The sequence below is a fragment of the Bombus vosnesenskii genome, unplaced genomic scaffold (genome assembly GCF_011952255.1).
Source record: "Bombus vosnesenskii isolate JDL3184/JDL3185 unplaced genomic scaffold, Bvos_JDL3184-5_v1.1 scf7180000013314, whole genome shotgun sequence".
Classification (NCBI taxonomy): domain Eukaryota; kingdom Metazoa; phylum Arthropoda; class Insecta; order Hymenoptera; family Apidae; genus Bombus; species Bombus vosnesenskii.
The window spans coordinates 924,668-941,969 of NW_022882960.1; the positions used below are offsets into that span (position 1 = coordinate 924,668).

The 17,302-nt window shown below is 48.4% G+C and overlaps 1 protein-coding gene across 2 annotated transcripts in view; it reads right to left on the reverse strand.

Moving 5' to 3' along the window:
- Window positions 1-346: 346 nt before the first annotated feature.
- The window catches only part of LOC117235112 (homeobox protein caupolican-like), a 74,086-nt gene continuing 57,130 nt past the window's right edge, over window positions 347-17,302 (reverse strand). For both annotated transcript variants that reach the window (XM_033496845.1, XM_033496846.1), the window contains exons 4-7: window positions 16,514-16,872; window positions 11,455-12,439; window positions 11,255-11,336; window positions 347-1,386 (exon numbers count right to left, since the gene is read on the reverse strand). In XM_033496845.1, the coding sequence (XP_033352736.1) occupies window positions 11,297-11,336; window positions 11,455-12,439; window positions 16,514-16,872 (1,384 nt within the window). In that variant the 3' untranslated portion in view covers window positions 347-1,386; window positions 11,255-11,296. The remainder of the gene's footprint in view (window positions 1,387-11,254; window positions 11,337-11,454; window positions 12,440-16,513; window positions 16,873-17,302) is intronic.

Genomic DNA, 17,302 nt, shown 5'->3' on the forward strand with positions numbered 1-17,302 from the left:
ATTTTTCAACCGCGCCAACATGTATACCGATATACGCTGGATTCGACTACACTTCGACGAATTTTTCAAAGATCCAGATTTAAGGCAAATCTGTGCTCCACTATTAGCGTTCTGTCCATGTGAACGGCGCGGCGGCGTATTCGTGTACACGAGAATATTCCATCGGGAGTTTAATTAAAGAGTTACTGGTAGATTAAGGATAGAGTAGCGCCTGTACGATCCGGCTTCATCTTCTCCTTTCGCCTCTTCTTTGCGGACATCCTCGACGGACGAGGCTGCCATTACGCGAGTCGTGTTATGTCGAAGGTACGGAGAACCGACTTTATGCAGGGGTTGCTCGTTTTTCGATCGTTCGTGATTCCAACGATTTCTCATTGGTCAAACGTTGAAAAATCTCAACGAGTTCAACTATGAATGGACCGATCTATGATCGCAACAGGACTTCCCCAAGCGAGTTTTCGCGTGAACTATATGGGTTAACCTGAAATGGCTGCTACTTTGCACGTTGCCCGTGTGGTTTGCGGGTTCTTTTGACTCCTGGAATCGACAAGATCCGCTGATGAACAGATGCAGATGAACGAGGAACGAGAAATATCCTGAACCGATCAGCTTGTTCCTCCATCCGCGATTTATATACAAAACAAACGATATTCGACGCGTTACCGGTTTATTTAAGTTTTAAACGAATCTCGCGTACGATTGTACGACGATCTCTTTATTTACAGAATCGGAGACCAGTTAAACACGCGGAACGATCGACGATGAACAATTGGTTGACTAAGGAATCGTCGAACGCGTGAAACGAGGTAACTTGGACGATGTTTCGCGCATCGAACTCTTTTCGACTGCTGCTCGACGAAGGACGAATACCATCCTGTTTCGTCCAAAGAGATAGCGTTTCTCGCCAAACTTCCATCAAATGTCACACACGTGCGATTCAGTGCGCGTCTTCCCTTCGCGACTATCTGTTCTCTCGCGATGACATCCTCTTGCTTTACGTATTAGTGCGTAAGCAGGCACTTTGACGTAATTCTCGTAATTTCTAAATCTTCTCTAAGCCGAAACGATTGGCTCGTGCACGCGCGCCACAGCCAAGTCCATTCGTTTTTCGCAGTCGCACTTTGCACGCCACAAGCACGATGTATGTATCTCAAGGACGAACCTCCGTGCTCCATTTCTTCCTTTCAAAAGATATCTCTTTTATCGCTTTTTTTTGTATCCAGCGGCTTTTCGCTCCCTCTGCTTCTTCTCCCGCGCGTTTCTTTGTCTATTTCTTTCTAGTTCCACCACCTTTCCTCTTGGAAATCACGCTGGTAAATCCCAGAACCTCTCAGCGGCGCGTACTTACAGTCCAGTGTCGCGGGCCCTTGCGTTCTTCGTTTAATCCTGCAACAGAGAGACGAGGACGGTCTTAAGTGCAAGTCGCCGTGTTCTTTCGTTTTGGGTGTTCGCTTGGGGTGTTATCGATTAGGATTTTTTCACAGGGTTAGAAATATCGAGAACTGTTGAAATAAATTTTGTAGCATGTATCTGTGATCGTACAATGACAAATGACCGATTGAGATTGAGTGACGCGTGTAATCATGTACGACGAGTGATATATTTATTTCCTATCTTTTTGTAGACTTGCCGGCGATAAGAAACAAACGGCGTTCAACGTAAGAAAGGATACTATGCTGAAGAGTGAATATTTGAAAATTTCCAGTATTTCGAACTCGTTCTAATAAAACCTCTTTCGCACGATACTTTATAAACCTATTATTTATATCAAAAAGCGTGTTCACGGGTTCAGATAATTTGCGAAATAGTTATCAGGATTCACGAAAACTCAACGAATACCACCTAAGCACGGTAAAATTCGCCTTAGCTAAAAGGAAACACCGCCAGAGTTGGACGGCGATTGGTTATCTATTCGCGATCAGGGGTCAGCCTCTAAAATCGTTCTTGGATCTCAACGAGTAGGCGAGCTCGATAACGACGATAATCGCGACTCTCGCAATTAGACGGTCGCGTACGACTACACAGGTTAACCAGTCTGTGGTTGCCACCGGTATAAGATTTACGAAAATATCGTTTGCATGCTCGTAACCGGACTATTACGGCAGAGGTTATACCGCCATCGAGTTGCGTCCGCTCTGTGCGGTTATTATTACGCCGTAATCCTGCGTCCACGAATCCTGTCACGAATTTTCCATTAGTATAGCTAGCGATCGTGTGGCTTCTGCCGTTCGTATCATTCGACAGAAAAATTGGAATTTTAGGTAACAAGTCGCCCCCTCCCCCTTCTAATCTCTGTGGAAATATACAGCTTGACGCAATATAAATTAAACTTTACAATTAACTGTTGCACCTAATTTATGATAATATTAATAAATCGAACTTTGAGATGTTCGTTGTTGTATTTAATTCGAAGAATGGACGTAACTTCATCCCTTCACGTTCGGTTGGAAGGCGAAGTCCGTAGGTTTTCGCAACCGCGGCCAGATGAGCTGGATGTAAACTGCTTGTAAGATCATAGTTAACTATTAGCGAGCTGCAATACACGTCGGCGTTGCGGTAGATCGGAGCAATGTACGTCGTGGCTGGCTATCGATACGCGATTACCATGCGTCTCACCTGGTAGACGAGCGATGCTCTCGCACACAACGATCGTCAAGACCGATATCGAGCCGCTTCTCTACCTTCTTCCCGTTTCGCGACACGCTGCTGCAAATGGAACGTCGCTAACGTGGCTCGTCACACGGCGTACCGGTTCCGTGTGTGGCGCTTCTGCCTGCTGTTATCGTCGCAGTCTGATTAACGGGATTATCACCGAGAGTATCTGACCTCCAGCGTCAGAGGCGTTTCATCGCGACGGCTAAATGGCATCTACGTTCAAAAATATCTGGACATCGAGACGTTTATGCGGGGAAAAGTGGCAGATTTAATGGTAAAGAAATGGTTGTTCGCGAGAGCTAAACATAGATTCCATTTATTGAGTTTAATGGCGATATGGAGAAGGTAAATCGTTTTTTAATTCATAGACGGCAAGTGTTTTATGCTGAAACTATCTGTCTTCTTTTTGTTGTTACAAGCGTTACGACGAACATGTATGTGCTTTTAACAAGATTAACGTTGACTTTTATTAAGATCGAAATTTGATTAGGGATAATTTGATCGGATATCTGTTTTATTTTTATCGTATCAATTTTTATTACAATTATCTATTTGCGTCTAGATTCGAGATTGGTTGTATCGGCGTTAATAGATGTTCGTGATGTTGTTCCGTGTACTTGATAATCGATTTACGAAGATAGATTCGAAAATAACCTCCTTCTAAATCTTCGATGATCAAAAGTCGTATAGAAAATTAATTAAACGAAGACGTAGAAAACGCTATATAAAACGTAGTAATTCAAGTCCTATGTCTTCCTCCGTCGTTACGTAAGAATTCCTCGAACGAACGTCTATCCTCTACCCCGTTTCGACGAATTTGCATACGTAACGACAGCTCCCAAGTACATTCCGATCGTGGTTCCACGCTCGAATACCGAAAATCGCTGGCATTCGATTATCAGGCGAAATCACAGCCGCGCTATTCCAGACGTTTCGGCATCCAAGAATCACCTCGTTCGATCTGTCAACGACCCGACTCTCGGAAGATTCGCGAAACCTTCGCAATTATATCGCCTTGATTGTTTGATCTATATCTATAGTTCGCATCTCTCTGTTAAACGTTGATACGATACGCGATAGAGAATCGCCGCAGGAGTCTCGCGAACGATTGGAAAAAATGTCTCATTTACCTGCGATGGTGTACGGCACAGGTCAACCCGTTAACCGTGTCGTTCTTTAATTAGAGACTTTTATAATCAGAAAATTAACGACGATGCGGCTTTTTTCTTGCGATTTTTTCCCATCAATTTGTATTATCGGATTCTGTTTTTTAACATCGTGGCTACGACAGAGAATTCCAATGATTCGCTTAATATATCTTCCCATCGTTTCGAAATTGATTGAACTGGTTATTTAACGGAATAAACATCTCTTATATAGTCTTTTTGCAATAGACTTTGATCGTTCAACGAAAATGAGAGCAATAGACGATAATGGCAACAAACATCGAAGGAATATATGGATGTACCACTGTACACATTCTACGGTAGAAGGATGCGAAAATAAGCTTCGCGATGGAAATGAGGGGAACGTGAATGCGGTGGAAAAACGTCTGGAATATATCAGGGCCGTTAACGGAGCGTTACGTATGCCAACGTCGCTACGGATCGACGTTTTACACAGCATGGGACTATCGATACGCGATTACAGTGTCTCACCTAGCGAACGACTTCGTGTACGTGCGCTGCCGCGATCACCGTGGCCGATACAGGCCTCCGCCTCCAAGCGTGGAGAATCTCTGCACGCTCCGGATGGAATGCCGTCGCTTCTCGGTTATGGATACTTGAAACGGGGGCGATATACGCCACAGCATTTTTTCCATCGACGCGAAAAACTTTACTACCATTTCTGTGGACTTTCGAATTCCTTCAACTTTACGCGAAACTTCAACTAAATTAATCCTTCGCCTTGCAATATCTAGTTACGCTCGTCACGCGAATTACCATTTTCTTTAATAGAATTTCACATTCCACGGATCGCTATAAATTAATATTAACTATTATATAACGCTTCAACGTTTTACATTTGATACGGTGTATCGTTAGATAATGAACAGTTGGCGCGCAAGCACGTACTTAACGAGTAATTAAACGAGCAGTTAAACGAGTAGCTAACGCTTATGATCGATTATACGTAGCTACTGAAAAGATCATAAAGCAAGAGGCTAATAATTCGTTTAGTTGCGTCTACCCATCGATGTTAAGTTAAAGGAGACCACAAAATTACAAAGTAGACAGGTAGCACGGTAGAGGTATCGCGTCTCAACGACCTCGAGCAACCCGAGCAATCCGATCTGATTTGCAACAACACGATGCACAAAACGAGAAGTACGATTGCACGACGGATCGTCGAAGCGTTTCCTCGATTAAAACAATTAGTGGAACCTGCTATACGTACGTACGGCGTCGCGGAAATTTTTCACGATCGATTAAACGAGACGCTGTGTAGCCATTTGTTGAACGTTTCAAAGGTGTGACAGTGGCCGATGGCGTCCGACAAATATTTCAAAGCGCCACGGGCTATCTGTCGCAGCGGCCGCGTCTCTCTTTATTCCGTTGCTCGTTCTCCGGTTCATCGCCGAGCGCGTAAACCGAAATGACGCGAAACCGGATGACAAATGCCGCGCGATTACGCGACAAGTCGTTCGAGGAGATCCGACCACGTTTAAACGCGCTTTCTCGCGTGTATCCAACCTTCGTAGGACTTTTTACACGGAACTCTCTCGGCCATCCGTCCATCACGGCGACTCGTTGTGTGGTTCTCTTGGAAATTCGCTCGGCAACGCGTGGAAGGCCGTCCAGGAACGACGAAGCAAGTAATTGCGGGGTGATTAGTGCGAGGTCTGTTAGACTACGTATTTGTCTCTTTCTGAGATTATTACTCCGCGCTATCTGTCGGATACGAGTCCAGTATTCGTGTACTTTGAAGCGTGGAAGAGAATTAGCTCAGTTTGATGGCAGGCATAGTTAGGTATATGGAACGAACTATTTATCAACACGTAGCTTCTCTAACATTTTTCTGAAGTAGTATATCTATTATTCGCAATACGATTGAAATTAATGTAAGTAATATGTCGTAACGTTCCTATCAATCTACAAGCGCCGCTCTTGTACAAGGCTACGCCTTTCTTCCATATATTTACCTCTATATATTCAAAACCAACCTTTTCCCCTCTCGCACTTCTTGTTTCACTTTGTTCGTTCAATAAAGACACGCGCTGCCACGTTGTTCCTTCGCTCAAAGGGACCCAGCGGTGCATGTATTTTTCATCTATATGAAATTCATCGGACACGATGTAGAGTCTGCAAGTTTGGTTCGTTTATTCAAACGACAGAGTGTCCAGGATCGAGTCGGGGAATATTCATGAACACCGGTTTGCCGGTGAATCGACGCGACAAGGAGCTTACGTACGCGTGCACCTCGGCGATGCTCCGTGTGGAAGAAGCGCCATGAAAATCCGGCTTTCACGCGAGCTCGCCTTTCTAAAAGCGGAATCTCACCTGAACGAAATCGATACCCAAGCCTCCAAAACGGAACAGTCATTTCTGCTATCGGCTTCTCGTAATTGCGAAGCTTTTAATACGACTCCCCCACTTCCACTACCTTCCAGCGCAAGAAACCTGTTTATCCGTTCTCCATTATCTTCGACACGAAAAACGACATTACGAAACGCGGTTCGCGGTTAACCTCTCTACCCGGCCGAACCTCACAAACGTATTCCCCATTTTTTCGACACCCGAATTTCACACTGTCAACGAGCGAATTAAAGTCGTTTAATCTGTCGGGGATTTTTCTTCGTCGGAGGTAGGTTGCGCGACGCAAACGTTGCACAACCTATCTACCGAGCAGCTGGATTTAGAGAAAGCCATGCTAACGAGATGAATCCGCTATCGACCTGAGAATCTCTCCACATTGAGAACGAAACGCTCGGTTTGATACTATTGCGCTAATTAATGGGATAGATTTTTCGGTTGACACGAAGTATACGAAATATTGCTGGATATTATGTGTTTCTATTTCGTCGAAACTGGAAGATGGAAATTACGTCGAAAACCTAATTTCAAGTAACTACCTTGATGTGCAGTGTAAACATGTACATATTTTCTCTTTCTATCACGTTTAGTGCTAAGAATTGGATCAATTAAGCAAGTATACCTGTACGAATGAAAAACAGGACAGAGTAGCGTGACTGACCGTATCGATTTATGGAATTGTACAGCAACAAATATCCTTCGACACCTACGATGTCCACCGTTCTAATACGAAAAGATTCACGAACAAAGAGCGTGACACGCATCGTTTGCGAATTTTGTCCATTTTCGCGTCAGAGCATCCTCTTTCATTCCCGATAGCGGAGCAAGATCCCGGGATAAGCCGGATTAAGATCTCACAGAGAGACACGGAGAGAACGTTCCTCTCGGGCTGGCGCGGAGGCTCCGTGACGGTAATTTACGCGTAATCGCGACGATGATCTCCAGCCTCCGAGACAACATCCAACGCGACGTCGTAATTTCACGCGAACGGGGAAGGTCACGGTGAGCATCTCGTGAAATCGACACGTGCGCCAACCACGAAGACGAGAAACCGACAAGAAATCAGATGAGAGCGATCCGCTGACACGATAACGGCTGAATTTCGAACGGACGTCGCGCTTTAACATAATCAACGCTTTGAAAAGGAGGAAAGGAGGGCTGAATTCGATGGAGAAGCAGGATTAATTACAGCGTCATCGCGTTATCTGTCGTACGAGTCGGTGTTGTTTGCATGCCGCGACGGGAACGAGCGTGAAATTACGATGATTATAAAATTGATCCTCGTACGATCGCGCATTAGACCCGTCGAAATTACCGGACGCGACCACGACGTGTTTTCCGCGAGATCGTGCCGACGTACCGTTGATAATACGTTCTGGGTCTAGGATCTGAGCGGACACAACGTTGTTGCTCCATGTTTAATTGTATAATTACAACACTCGACTGCGCCGAACGACTGTATTAACGACCGGTGGCAGGCCCATTTTCCGGGCAGATCGTACGCGATTAATTGGCGGCGGAGCGAGGTAATTAGAAATTATACCGATAAGCTACGAGGAAAAACAGCGCAGCTAGTTTTCTTCGACGGAATCTCGACCACGGGCTGTTCCATCACGGGTAACGTGTCCTTTTAGGAGAGCGGAAAACAACGAACTCTCCATCTTGATACTCGAAGGATGTTCGACGTGAAACGTTCGACGAGTTCGTTCGATCAAACGCGTTTACTTAGCGATAACTCGTTCCCCGTGGCGAGCACGAATTTGCAAATGTCCAGAACGATTCTGGTGGAAGAGGAACGACCAGGTTGGGGAGGTTTTAGCAGGTTCTCCGGTTACTCAGGTAGCAAGCTGGACCCGAGGACCGGAGGTCGAGACGTAAATCCGGGCTACCGTTTCGACCCTGAGGATCTCACGATCTACGTTGCGGTGTAATAAAGCCGAGAGCCGCGATCGCGCGTCCATCGGTGGATCCAGGGTAAAAATGGGGGTCGAGGACAAAGAAGGACGCGGTCTCGGAGGCGACCAGGCGGTGAAACGCCTGCCGGGAATTCCAGAAACGCGGCGATGGCCTCTCATCGAGACGAAGAGGAAAGAAGAAGGAGGAAAGAAGAAACTGCGCGGTGGCGGTTTCTCGCGAGGATCGTGGACAACACGGAGAAGGGGCGGAGGAATCGCGACGACGCGACGTCCCGGTAGGATTTATCGAGGAGACACCTGAATCCTACCGGAATCTCGTAGCTGTTAAAAAGATCGGCTATCCTGTCGCGTTCGCGGAGGCAACGTAGACAACGTACCGTCGACGGTACGGCTGGTGGTCGCGAATTTTATGCAGATCCGGCGCGATCGTGTAAATATCGCGGTCGGTGTTGCTCGGTTGAGATCAGGAAGAGCGATCGCCGGACCCAGATCGGGAGTTCACCACCCAGCCTAATGGCAATTAAATATCCCCGGGCTAATTGGCAATTATAGGCCACGGGTGTCGAAGGTGTTTTTCTTCTTCGTTCCACGCGGCGCCATTTAAGCTCCGATCTCTCTTTTCTTCCTTCGTTTTCCGTCGCTGCGCTGGTTCGTCGAGAGGAACAGCAGAACCGAAAAAAAGAAACACACAGGTCCGGCAGGTAGGTGCAACAAGGGGCACTCTCTCGTACGATCTGGAGCTTATACGTATACCTGGCTGCCTGTAGCCATAGCTCGCAGGTTGAGCACAGGTTTGAGAAGAGCTGAGAAGGAGGAGAGAGGGTCCAGGAGGGAGAGTTCGGTGTTTTGGACGCGAGAGAGGAGAGTTATAAGCGTCCAGACGCCACGAGGCCCCAAATGTTCCTTGGTCCATACACAGGCCCAGAGGAGAGGAAATGAGGAGAGAGGACCGAGGTGACGACAGCGAAAACTAGTTTATTTGGGACGCGGCTATAAATTAGGATCAGATCGCCACGCGATAAGAGTACCGGCTAACACCCGGTTCCTTTCGAAGGTAGCGTCTCTTTCTCTCTGATTCTCCGTTCCTCCGCGTTCCGTTAACCTTCCTTCTCTTTCTTCCTCCGCTTGTTTCGGTCGGTCGAGCTACGAACAGAAGACGAAGAAGAGAAGACGAGATCGTCCTCCTCGTTGCACCTTCGCCTAGTCGTGTCTCGAGTTGATCCTCGTTCGGCGTTTCGTCGTCGTCGTAGCCGTCTCTATCCCGGTGAATAATGCGGGAAAGTTGCTCGTTTCCAACCAAACGAACGACGCGACGCTAATTGATACGCCTGATGTTTGCAAACGACTCTTGATTCTTCACGATGCCAGAATTATCAAAGTGTCGACGAACAACAGGCATTTTCATCGAACGGTGTTTGATTGTTTCTTTCGAACCGTGATTCGGATCTGTAATGGCCTGTCTTGTCCTTCCCGTTTCTTCTTCGTTGCTCCTTGCTTCTTGTTTGAAAAAACTGGTCCCGATGTGTTTACAACATCGACGAATCAGATAACCTTGAAACCAGCGATGCCTTCGAAATACGCGACGAAAGAAGCCAGAAAAAAATCGGAGTAGGAAAGAGACTTGGCGACGAATCTCGTTCTCCTTCTTTTTTTACATTGTCGCGAGTGGTATGAAGCCGCGATATCTCGCAGCCGATTAACTACTTGGTCGACTACTTTTCTATCTCTTCTTTCTATTAACGGGTCGTTGAAAGATACCGATAGCGAAGGTAGATAGGTATATCTGCCTAATTTCAGCGTTTCTTATTTATCTACGATACGCGGACGAAGAAAGCGACGAATCATAGCAGAAGACGACAGATAAGTGACTTGATCGTTCCAGGACTGGTTTCTAACGAAACCGCTACGTGGTTTCGAATTCATTGAAAGATTAACAAACCCATCGTTTTCGTTGCTACTGAAGACCTAATGGTGTCATTGCGATCCAATATTATTCGATTAAATACGCTTTCATACCCTCTTTCTAAATAGAACGAACTCCCAATCAACGATAAAGACAAACGAATTTGCATATCAACTGGGACTATCCTCCCAAGAATTAATCAAGAAGAGGAAACCGCACCGCTTTCCCAAAGCCACTCCCGAAAGCCAGAGATCCATCAACCGAGTATCATCGTGACCTCGCCACGTTCCACGTTCTCGAAATGCTGCGCGTCTTATTCCAGCGAATTCGAGTGCGGCGCGTTCCACTCTGTGAGAGGATACATAGTACGCGAGAGGACCGTGCGGTCGGTCGTTCAGTCAGCAACGCGACAGGTTGAGGTGTGCCCGGTAGAGAGTGCGGTGTGTTCTACGGCACACAAACGTACACACGCTACTTTACACACAGGCAAACAAGCTCGGAAGAGCGTGGCCATAACGCGATGGGTTGCGCGCGCGAGAAAGACGCGGCCAGCCAGTGGTGATTCCATTCACTGATTGAAATCTCCGTCCATTTGTCACTGTCAAGGAGGTGGCGATAGCCTCTCTCCTCTCCCGTTTTCTTTCTCCGCTTCCCGCTCGTACTCTCCCGATCCGTTCACCGACCGAGCCCGGCTCGATACTCAATGCTCATTATTATTTAAACAATCGAAAGGCCAACCCTAACGACCCATTGACAGCATCCAATATTAATTTCTTATCGATTTTCGCGACCACGTACCGCGAAAAGCTCTCGCGACGAGATACTCCATTCCGCCGATTTGCAAATCTATTACGCGCCAGTGTACCGTGACAGCCGTCCTCTCTGCCGTGCATCCACGCGTTTCCCGCTTCTCGTTCGCGAAATGAATTATTGCGATCGCACCTCGTGGTGGTACACGCGGCACGCGATTAGCGTCGTCAATGTACTTATGATTTGTCATCGAGTCCCCTCTGTAGACATCGGCATACGAGGTGTTTTTTCACTCTGACCGTACAGTGATTCTTTCGTGATATGTTCTCGACGCGACGACACGTATATCAGGAATTCTATCCGACGACGCGACGTTGCCCTAAGGCGATCCAGGCATACGGCGTAGGTTCGAGAGAGATCGGAAGATCTGGTTCGTTAAGTGGCAAAAAATCGAGGCTTTAGCCGGGCGACAAAGAGAGCGGAGAGGTTCCACTCACCTGGAGGATCGCGACGGTGATCTGGAATCGACCCAAGGTGCCTTAGACCGGCGATACGAATCCGCTACCCATGGACTGCGAGCTGTAACAGTTGATTTCGAACGTTAGCCCTGTTCCTATTTCTATACCACGGTGGTTTATACACGCGGTGTCTGCGTGGATCGAACTATCAAGGTTGGAAACGAGGTTGGTCCACCTACCCCTTGTAGAACGGTTTGAACGCAGTGGTGGCCTCCGTGGGCGGTAAGCTGGCAGTGGTCTGATGCTGGTGCAGAATGGAGTTCTGTCCCGCCGGCGAGAAATCCTTATGAGGCGATGCCTGTAATCTGGAGCTGAAGGAGGAACCGCTGCTGGCCGAACCGGAACTGGTCGACAAATAGCCGCCGGCAGCCGGATGACTCGGCCCGTACGGATTCGGATTACCGTTGGTCGTTGCGTTGCTGTTGCCACCAGTGCAGTAACCGCCCGGTGGTGCCTGGATCACTCCATTCGGTGTAGCCACCTTCATGTTGGGCGGTGTTTGGGGTGGAGTGTCCGTACCAACCTCGGGAAACCCCGCCGCCGCCGAGGAGGACGCGCTCGAGCTCGATCCTGACGAGGAATTGGGGTTGTAATGGAGCTGTCCTCCGGACGAGGACGAGAGAAAACCGCCGTATCTCGTCGCCGCGCTCGAATACGGCGCGGTCGCGGCTGCTGAGGGACTCATCGACGCCGACGAGGGTAACGCGAACGAGCTCAGGTTTCCACCTCCACCCCCGGCGCCACCTCCACCACTACCACCGGAACCACCTAGCCAAGGCTGCTGCGAATGATGGTGATGAGCCTGATTGGACAGGTGGTGCTGCTGCTGTCCGTAGTGTTGTTGGTGATGGAGATGATGATACTGTTGATGGTGAGGATGCGTGAGAGGCGGTGGAGTCTTGCTCGCTGCTGTGTCCGCCAGTGACCAGATTTTCGGTTTAGTCGCAGGGATTGGTACGCCGGCCGCGCTGCAGTCTGACTTGATACCCTCGTCCTTGAGATGGTCCTCCCCGGCGTATCCTTGATGATGATGATGATGGTGCTGCATCGCATGGTGAAAGGGATGCTCTCCTCGTCGGGGGTCCTCCTCGAGATCGAGGTCGTCCTCCTCGTCCAGGTCCTTGTCGTGCTGCAAGTGCTCCGCTTTCACGTGCCTCATCGGTTCTGCAAACAGAGCGGCGCGCGTCAATTTAGTAAATTGGCCGTTGAGCTTCGATGGTCGACGCTGGGCCGTGCATCGTCTCGTGATCAAGGAAAAAGTTCCCTACCGGTCATAAACGCGAATACCTCGAGTGGTAAGTATATAACGAATAAAAGCCAACTTAATAGCTCGTAAAATTCCCCTCTCTTCTCCTTCTTCTTCTCTTTGTCCGCGATATAATACACAGGATAGAAAGAAAAGGTAAGGAAAAAGAGTAAGATGGAAAACATTTTCCACGGAACTGATAGAAAATTTAGTAGGGTTAACGGTATCGCATTACGAGCTCGCCCCTTCCTCTCGTTATTTGGCCTGCACGCAATGTCAGAATTAATGGTTTATAATCCCTGGTGTGAAAGTGAGATCTACGCGAGTCGGACGGTATATACATATATCGGGCTCCCTGGGTAGTGAAGGGTCGACGACGCCGGGGGAAACGTATCGAAGCCTCCCTTGAACCCCTTATACGGTTAAGCTGTAAGGGATGCTGTGAAAAAAAGGGAGCGAAGCCTTCAACCACTTTGAGGCGCGAGAGATTTTAGTTCCCCCTCGAGGCAGGGAGAACACCGGGAGAGAAAATAGGGAAGCTGTATCCTTTTTCCCTTTTCCTCTGCCTCTCCTTCGTATCTTCCTCTCTTTTACTCTCGCGAGTCTCTCTCAGGGCACTCTAGGATCGTCCCAAGCGTCTGCCAGCTAGCTAGCCAGCCAATAGCCAGCCAACCAACCATCGAGCCAAGCCAGCCAGTCAGTCAGGGGTGAGAATTTCATTAAGAGGTTCGAATGAGTCGGCAGAGGGTTTACTTGATGGGTCGTCAAGCGATAATTCCCAAGCTAGAAGGGGCCGCAACCCCCGCGCCAGGGAAACAGAAATGGACGGATAGATGGCTGGCACAGCAAGACAGAGAGGAACAGAGATACGGAGAAACAGAGAGATTAGGGTGCGTACGCGCCCCCTTATAAAGGGAACCTTATGGACCAACTAAATAGATACCACCGTCGAGTCCACAAGTGGCTCTTTAACTTTTGACCCCCTTTTATCAGTCCTTAATCTCGTAATCTTCGCATTGTCCGACACTGTACCTCGGACAGGACAAACCACGTCATCGATTCTATTTTATAATTTTTACATTCACGACGGAAATCGTAACCGTGCTTCGACAGACGACAGTATCGAAATTTACCGACGATGATAGAGATAGCCTGTTGCTGTTGACGTACTTGAAAAAAAAAAATCGAGTGGACCACTCGTGGAGAGTATCTTACAACAAGGCCAGACTGTAGCAGCCCTCCCGCTCGTACTCTCGAGTGACCTTTTCCCTTCGACGTTTGGCATGGAAATTCATGAGGGCTCTCTTGAATTTAGCAAACTTCCTGGCAAACCTTGCGGCCGTCTCGTTCGACCCGGTACACGCCATATCCTCTACCGTATTCAAGGGCCAGCGATACGGAAACCGCTTTCGACATTCATAGGCGTGGAACGGGCAAGTTATAACGCACGACCGAATACGTTCCACGTTTCCAACGTTTCATCCGACGACTCCTTCGCTGTCAATATTCCCGAGAAGCAAAACGGTGGAAAGGTTGAATATATTCATACGCGAACACAAATCACCGTGGACTGGAAGGAGCGAGTTGGGAATAGAAAACAAATCGCTTTCGTACGGACTCCGTTCTTTCTCGGCGAATTTTCGGTGGGCTTGTTTCCTGCGTGGTCCTTTAAAATTACGACGCATCACGGGACGCGCGTGACGCGGCTCGACAACGCAACGCCTAAATGTCCCGAATCGAAGAGAGCTGGGCCGAGAGCCAGTGAGAACTGGAGAGAACGAGCGCGAGAGGGACAAAGTAAAGGGCGGCAGACAGAGGACAAGCGACGAGGCAGAGAGGATGAGGACGCGAGGAACAGAGAGGACCGATATTGGCCAATGTGCGGTGGGGTAATGGTGGCCATAGGAGGGTCCGTACCATTCGTCTCGCCGCGGGCGCCGATACATCACCGTGCCTCAAACCACCACTCTCCGTGTATCTATATACACTCTGTATATACATGGACCCTGTGGCACAGAGTGTATATGGTCCTACGGATGGCTACTCAGCCCGGGCGCACCCTCCGCCTCTCACTCACAGAGCCACGCTTAGGGAGACGAACGTGTGCGCGCGCGCGCGCCAAATCGAGCGCCAACCTGTACGTACCTACACGTACAGGTACGTATTCTGTACATGACGCTGTGCACGGTGAAAGTGTACGCGTATCGTTCAACGTATACGTGTATACGTGTGTTTGTATGCGCGTGTATGTCAAGCGTATACGCGCGCGATCCTACCAACACCGACGAATCCGGCCGCCGGTCCACCAGGGGACCAAACCGAAGGCCATTAATCTCTTTGCGCGGCAACCCGCAACCCGTCACTGTGTTTACCCACATGTGAACCATTATGTCCGCCTCCGCGATATAGAGCCCGACACACGGCCGGTTTCGCAGCGAATTTCTAACTCACCGTTTCCGGCCGTTGGGCAAAATGCCTGAATAAGTAGCCTATCGAGCCGAGCGACGGCCGAACGACGCCAAGGGGCGAATAGAAACGACTGGATCTCGCTCGCTCGTCCGACGATTTCAGCGACGCTGAGAAACTCCAGTTTGGTAATTGAATTTACAGGCTGTCCGGGACAAACGACTCGTGCTACGCGACTTTGAAACTCGACCGACTCGAAACGACCTGCTTCTTGCATCGACGTTACGTGGCTTGAAAGCGTGGTACTGGGATTTGCACGATCCGATAGGGAGATGGTGTAGGAGGAATTTTAAAGAGGGACGTGTAGACTGGAAAACAGGAGAGAAGTCCAAGATTCTAGGCAATGTCTGTCGATATTTTCTAGAAATCTACGGACGGCGTAAAGATAGAAATCATGGACATCTATGTATAGCACGATATTTACGAATACGTAGGTGTAAAAGAAGGCATATTGATAATTAATCGCAAAAATGCTCAGTGTACGTATAATACGTAAAAATATGTAAAGCCTATTTGAACGCGTAATATGCAAGGAAATATAAACACCTCTAGAGATATATGTAAATATTATAGCGTCAGCAATGCCATAAAATCGCATAGTTTCTCCGCAACGGACTCTCCAAAACAGCGTACAATTTCCAAACAAGAACGAAGAGTACTCGAACAAGAAGAAACTCATACGCTTCTCGAATCCAATAGAGAGAAGTGGCATTTATCGTAAATCGTAGCGGGACTCGAGAGGATCAGAGAGGCTCCGTTCTCCCTAGAAACGTTCGCCGTCCGCAAGGATCTCGTCGCCGATCTCCGTGAATGGCGCGCGATCCATGCAGGGTGAGGTCGCGTACGGTTATTGTGCGCGGAATGGATGCTTGCGCAATATCAGAAACGGCGACCGATGGCCACTCGATATCGGGGAAACTAGTCACGCGAACGCTACACGCTACCGACATTCCTCGAAGAGATCGGTACGCTTCGCGGCCTGGTTCACCCTCGACCGCGCAACCGCGCAGCCGACTCCGACCTATTGTGTACACCGTACATCGGAACATCGATAATTGGCCCCTAATGGCGGTGCTTCTTCCGAGATTCGAGACACGGGTTGTTCTTCGAACATTCTTGCGGCAAATGCATGCACGACTGCATGGATTATTGCGTTTCGTGCTGTTACACGCGTGCAAGCTTATCGACTAAACTTGCCGGCACGTAGGTACGGTGAAACGAGGCTTCGACCTCAACTTTTTACGGCCAGTATGTATTTTTATCTTCGGCATGCTGTTTCAAATAATTGGGAATATAACAAGGTAGGGTTGTTCGAGTCAGCCGAGCTTCGATGTTTTCAAATTCAACGGTGAACCGTTCGCATATATTATAATAATCAAACTCGTTGCATACTACTAGACGTTGCTGCTAGTTTCTAACGTAGCAACTAAAGAATTATCCGAATAAACCTATGTTGCTGGGATCTACCTCGTTCGCTCGTTGTTTCGTCGTTATGTGCGAGAGAAAGCTGGAAAAAAGTCACTCACCGTTTTCCTCCAGGCCTCTCCTTGCCTCCTCTCCGACTCTGTCGCCTTGAGTGTCACTCGCGAGATCGTCCTTTTCCTTGTTGTCCTCCGAGTCCGTGAGAACCGCGTCATCGTCGTCGTCGGTCTTGTTTTTCGGTTCCCAAGTCATTTTGTTCTCCTTTTTGAGGCGCCGCCGCGCGTTCGCGAACCAAGTGGACACCTGCGTCAGTGTCATCTTCGTGATGATCGCCAGCATGATCTTCTCACCCTTGGTCGGGTAAGGGTTCTTCTTGTGCTCGTTCAGCCAGGCTTTCAGCGTTGCCGTGGACTCCCTCGTCGCGTTCTTCCGCCGTGCCGCCAGGTCGTATCCGGCGCCATATCTGCGAAGATTAGTATCGTACCTTGTAAATCGACGTCACTATAGCGTCAGGGAAAACTTAACTTTTAAGGTTCGGCTAGATTTCCTCGATCTACTCTGTAATCGTTCCTCTTTACATATAAAAGTGCTCTATATCGTGAAATAATTGACCCTTAGATCAACTCGATTTAATTCGACTGACATAAATCACTGCTACAGCCGTAACGCTGCCTCGAATCGCTATTTAACGCCTCGAGCAAACACACCAAGGCCAATCATATTTCAATCAAAGACGTTCCACGTGATTCTATCCTAAAACCAACAATTCATCCTCCGCAACGATAGTAAAAACGTAACCATTGTTCAACATTTGTCGAGTCGAGCCACTCCACTCGAAAAGTGGCATCTTGTCGAGGGTGCGAATTCCCCGTAGATTTTGGCAAGACCAAAGT